This window comes from Condylura cristata, unplaced genomic scaffold, assembly GCF_000260355.1.
Source record: "Condylura cristata isolate star-nosed mole 26May11 unplaced genomic scaffold, ConCri1.0 scaffold00016, whole genome shotgun sequence".
NCBI lineage: Eukaryota > Metazoa > Chordata > Mammalia > Eulipotyphla > Talpidae > Condylura > Condylura cristata.
This window is the reverse complement of record NW_004567117.1, coordinates 13666097-13671106: the sequence shown is the minus strand read 5'-3', so window position 1 is coordinate 13671106 and position 5010 is coordinate 13666097. Positions and strand designations below refer to the sequence as shown.

Sequence of the window (5010 nt, the reverse complement as noted above, 5' to 3'; positions counted from 1 at the left end):
CTGTACCCCAGTTCTGTATGAATAAATAAATAAATCTTAAAAAAAAAAAAAAAGTCAGTATTTTTCACTCACTGCCCTCTGCTGGAATTACATGGGAAAATATGATTAAAAGTTGTCACAGAAAACTTTTTAAAACAAAACATATATTCTGTTGAATAACCATAGTACTGAGGTTATTCACACATCTTTAATAAACTACACTGTATGAATCACATTTATCTTCAGAACAATTTTGTAATTTCTAATACTCCCTAATTCTCAAACAGCTCAAATGAATTGCTTCGGGGGCAAAAATCAAGTTTTCTCCTATGGGAGGGTATCTTTTAGCAAAGGGGAGGATTTTTGAATTAGAAAAGGTGATTGGTAAGTCATATGAGTGTAAGTAACATTAAAAAAGTCTAACTGATGAATATGACTGATGAAATAGAAGCCATCAAAAGTTACAGATGTCAAGTAAGATAAGACCTTAAAAAACGACTAGTACATAATTATAATACTGCTGATGAGCAAGTTTGTAGCATAATTTAATTTAGGGGGAGAGATATACTGCTCAATACACATAAAGGACACAGAAAGAATTGTATTGGGAAAACAAAAGTTGGAGTGCCCAGTAAGGGTAGGGACAAATAGGTGTTAACAATTAATTTAGGAATCATTAAATGGTAACATCCCCAATTGGTATATTCAGTTCTTTCCTCAGGGAATGAAAAATGAATTGATTCCATGTAAATAACCAATTTTTTTTTTTTTTTTAGATAACCATTTTTAATTAAATGTTCTGGGAGGAAAAAAAAACCGTGACCTGGATTCCAGAGATATAAGGGGTTCTTTCACTGTACCAAATGGGGTGCCAATTCCTGGAGTAGAGTAAAACTATTATTTCAGAATATTTTTGTTTTACTAAATTAAAATACCTTGTTAAAATTGTTTTAAATCACAGTCATATCTTCTCTGGACTACGACATTGGCCTCTAACTAATGTAACAAATCTATTATTGCTCCCTATCAATTCTCTAAACAGAAACAGATTAGTACTTTCAAAATGATATTTTTATCATATCATCACCTCACTTAAAATCCTTCACTGCTTCCCATGGGTACTGGAATAAACACAAAAATCCTTAACATGACATTGCATGCCATGTTATAGGACACTGCATGACTTCCTGCCTCTTCTCTAGAACCCACCATATTCCTTTCCTTCCCTCTCTCTTTCACTTTATACCACAACTACTTTGGTCCTGAAATTTGCTGAGTTTCTTGACACAGAAGCTTTTTATTCACTTCTCTGGCATTATCTTCATCTATGCAACAGCCAGTATGTCAAAGAAGTCATCCCTGGTTACCCATATTAGGTCACGTTTTGTTTCAAACTCCATTAATATAGCACATTAATCTCTTACTTTTACAGAACTTATCAAAACTGTAGTTTTACGTTAATTTTTACAGCGTTATAAGTAGTATCTCGCCACCCAGTAAATGCTAAATGCTGTGAAAACAGGGGACCACTTCCATTTTTGCTAGCCATGATCCAGAATAGCTATATATCCAGAATCTACTATAGTACCTGCCATATAATATTTGGCGAATGAATGAAGGAAAAATAGTCTCTATCAATAGATTATTCAATCTTGGAGCCTAATACAAAAAAAAAAATACCATTAAAAATACACAATCCTACAATTAGGATTCTGCTCTTATCAGTTTCATTCAACATAGGCTATGAAAATATCAAAATGAGAGTATTATGAGTTTACTTTCATAAGCTGCCTAAGTATTTCCACAGCTATTAGTTCTAATTACTGCAGTTTTATATCTACATGGAAATCATGTCACATGTATATATGGAATTAAAAAGTCAATGTTTCAAGGAAATACATCCTTTTTATTAATGAAAAAGCAGTTTAACTCTAAAAAACTAGAAAAGGCCTTAACATACCAGTTTCAACAAAAGTCTACAATAAAATCTAAGATTTCTTTTTTTAATACCTGTCACTTACATATATATTTCCTCAAGGCTATTTGATAAATCCGCACGTTCTTGCCCTTTAAGCCAAGGAGCACTAAATAAAATACAATAAAGAAGATTATTCAAGGATTGTTTATATCTCAAACAGACAAACAGAAATTACTGCTTAAACCAAAAGTTAGTTTTTGTTCAACTTTAAAAAATTATCTATTTCAATAAAATGCTATCTAATACTTGTATAAATCTATAGCTTCAAAATTCCAAAGTGCCTTCATTGGCATTAATTAATTTAATCCTCTCAGAAAATCATGTTAAAGCTAACATCAGTATTATTCAATCAAAATGGAATGATTTTAAAAACTAGGGTAGGTTCACAGAGTGTCATAAACCTGCCCAAATTTATCTAAGTGTCAACACAGATTCTAAAATCTAAATTTCCAGATTCACAGATTTTTGTCACACATCAGGAGTCCCCAATTTTTTCTATATGATACCTCAGAAACAACTCTAATAAGCTGATGGCATCACTGTAAATATATAGATAGATATACATATGTATATACATATATAAACTTATTCTGAAAAGCACATACAGGCTTATAAGCGTTCTGGATTATATCTATCATTTCCAATAAAGAAAAAATTACAGAACAATTACTAACAGCAAATTTTTTTCACTATGGTTTTAAAATACTACTAGGTAGTATTTTAGCTATTAGTAAAAGTAGGTAAAAATTTTAGTAATTAAGATTTTTACACAGTTTAGTTCCCATGTGATTTTTACAGTGACTAGGTAAATGGGGCAAGGCTGACCAAAGGTCACCTGCAAGTCTGTCAGCATGAAGGTTCCTCAATACAATCCGGGGAAAGAAGCAACAGAGGTGCTACAGGGTAAAATTACTGGAAGGCAGGACTAGTCCTAGGCAGAGGCATGTCAAGGAACTGTGACTAGGTCAGCAGATCGAGGTTAGGTGACATTCTGGGTGACACTCTGGACTACCAGGTGTAAAGAATAAAGTATCTAAAGAGGGAGGTTTCCTGTCCTATCTCTGCAGACAATTAATTCTATAGCCACTTTACTCCTATGAACCCTATGACTGATTCTCTTTTGTACTAACTGGCATACTTCAATGTGGTTTTATATCATTTTTTTATTTAAATGTGCTATGCCAAATTCAAAAGATATTTTAAGTTACTGCATATGAAAGTATTTTGTATCAATACAATATATGGTACAGAGAAACAACCCTTAAAAAGTATAATCTTTTGTTATAGAAATACAGAATAGAAATACAGAAATAGAGCTTACTTCAGTTGATATATAGGTGGAGCCGTACCTGGATATTCATTAGGTAGCATCACCTAGAGAGCAGTTTTAAAATAGATCTGTTTATATTTCATCATGGGTCAAAAACCACTACATTTATACATTTAGTCACTGTACAAATAAACTATATTTCTAAAACTAGACACTGAGCAAAGCTAATTGCGCCACACTAAAAAAATAAGATCAATTTTTGGTTAAATCTCTGAAAGAACTCCTTCTTAGTATTTATATCCCTACCCTAAATATGTTATGAATAATAATTTTGACTCAAGTTTGTCAATAATATATGAAAACATTTAAAAGAATTGGGATAGGATCGATTGAGACTATCAGTTAAAGCTCAAAGATTTGAGATTTAATTACCCATGTTCAGCTACTCAAGTTAACAAAAATCAATCATAAAAAAAAGATAACTTAGCAATTATCATACAATAGTATAATCATTACAAGAACACAACAGTAGTCAATCATATAGTGTAAATATTATAACTGTAAAATGACTATAGAGAAGGGGGACAAATACCTGCAAGCAAAGCGTCCACTTGGGGTCATCTATATCGTCGCTAATTCTAATACAAAATACTTTGGCACAGTCATCAATGACACACCACTCCTCGCCATATATAGCCGCCATTGCTTCAATTTCCTCATTCTGAAAGGTGATGGCGAGAGTCAATGAACATACACACTCCCAAAACCTGAATTTGCCTTATTCCTTTATAAGATATGCACTTAGCCAGCCTTGACAAAGGAGCCCAGAATTAAAGCTGCCTGTCACCATGTTAGAACATAGTTAACTGTCCCTGTAAAAATGGCTAGAACTAGACTTGTCACATTATTTTTGATCACTACTAAGCCCCCATGACAGTCACAAGTCAAAAGCTATCATCTTTTCTTCTCTGCTCACTGCTCCCCCCCTTTTTTTTTTTAAACAGGTAACCCCCACCCTCACTCCCCAATAGCACTGTCACATATTATTAGCTCTTTATTCCCATCTCATTTGTTTTTTGGGGGTTGGGGGAGGTGGCAGGCATTTGAGCACAAAACTGAGTGGCTTTGGCCTCTTTGGTAAACCAACCCCTCAAGGCATTTCACAAATTCTTTTGGGTGAAAATAGAAAAAAAAAAAAAAAACTGAACCTAAGTGAAAATGGGAAGGAAAGTATGTATTCAACTGTTTTCATCTCCTTCAGCGCTGAGCCCAGTAGTAGGGAAAGCGCTAGGAGAGCCCACGTGAGCCCACAGGGGAGGGCCCAGAGCCCCGAGGAGGGGCGATTCCGCGGCCCTCCGGAACTCCAGGGCTGTGCGGTTAATGCCCAATCTGCAAAGGCAGAAACCGGGGCTTCCGGTGGCTTTTCCAAAGAGACCCCGCAGCGACAGGTGCAGGAGCTGAGCCCGGTTTATGCCTCAGGCCCAGAGCTGCTCAGTCGCATGCTGATGGCTGATGATGGGGCTGTCCCGAGCAGGCCGAGCCCACCGACGCCCGGGAGAGACGCTGCACCAAGAAAAGAAAACCAGGCGGGGCACGCAGGGCAGTCGGCAGCCCGGGCGGTGCCGGCGGGACAGAGGCCTCTCAGGGCGGAGGGCGCCTCGGCGGCAGAGGCCCGGGGCGGCGAGGCCAAGTCGCGCCTGAGCTCGGCGCCCCGCCGAGGCCTCACCTGCCTCTGGTCGCTCCCTGCGTCCCCCTCAGCCATGAGGCCCCGGAGCGGCCAGGC

The 5010-nt window shown here is 37.0% G+C and overlaps 1 protein-coding gene across 3 annotated transcripts in view; it reads right to left on the bottom strand.

The window, feature by feature from the left end:
* IMPACT (impact RWD domain protein) overlaps positions 1–5004 on the bottom strand; it is a 22870-nt gene extending 17866 nt beyond the window's left edge. For 2 of the 3 annotated variants that reach the window (XM_004683795.2, XM_012725761.1), the window contains exons 1-4: positions 4954–5004; positions 3820–3948; positions 3279–3331; positions 2001–2063 (exon numbers count right to left, since the gene is read on the bottom strand). In XM_004683795.2, the coding sequence (XP_004683852.1) occupies positions 2001–2063; positions 3279–3331; positions 3820–3948; positions 4954–4989 (281 nt within the window). In that variant the 5' untranslated portion in view covers positions 4990–5004. Of the gene's footprint in view, positions 1–2000; positions 2064–3278; positions 3332–3819; positions 3949–4435; positions 4501–4953 lie in introns of those variants that run through there. The other variant, XM_012725760.1, reaches the window with a different exon arrangement.
* Positions 5005–5010: the final 6 nt, after the last annotated feature.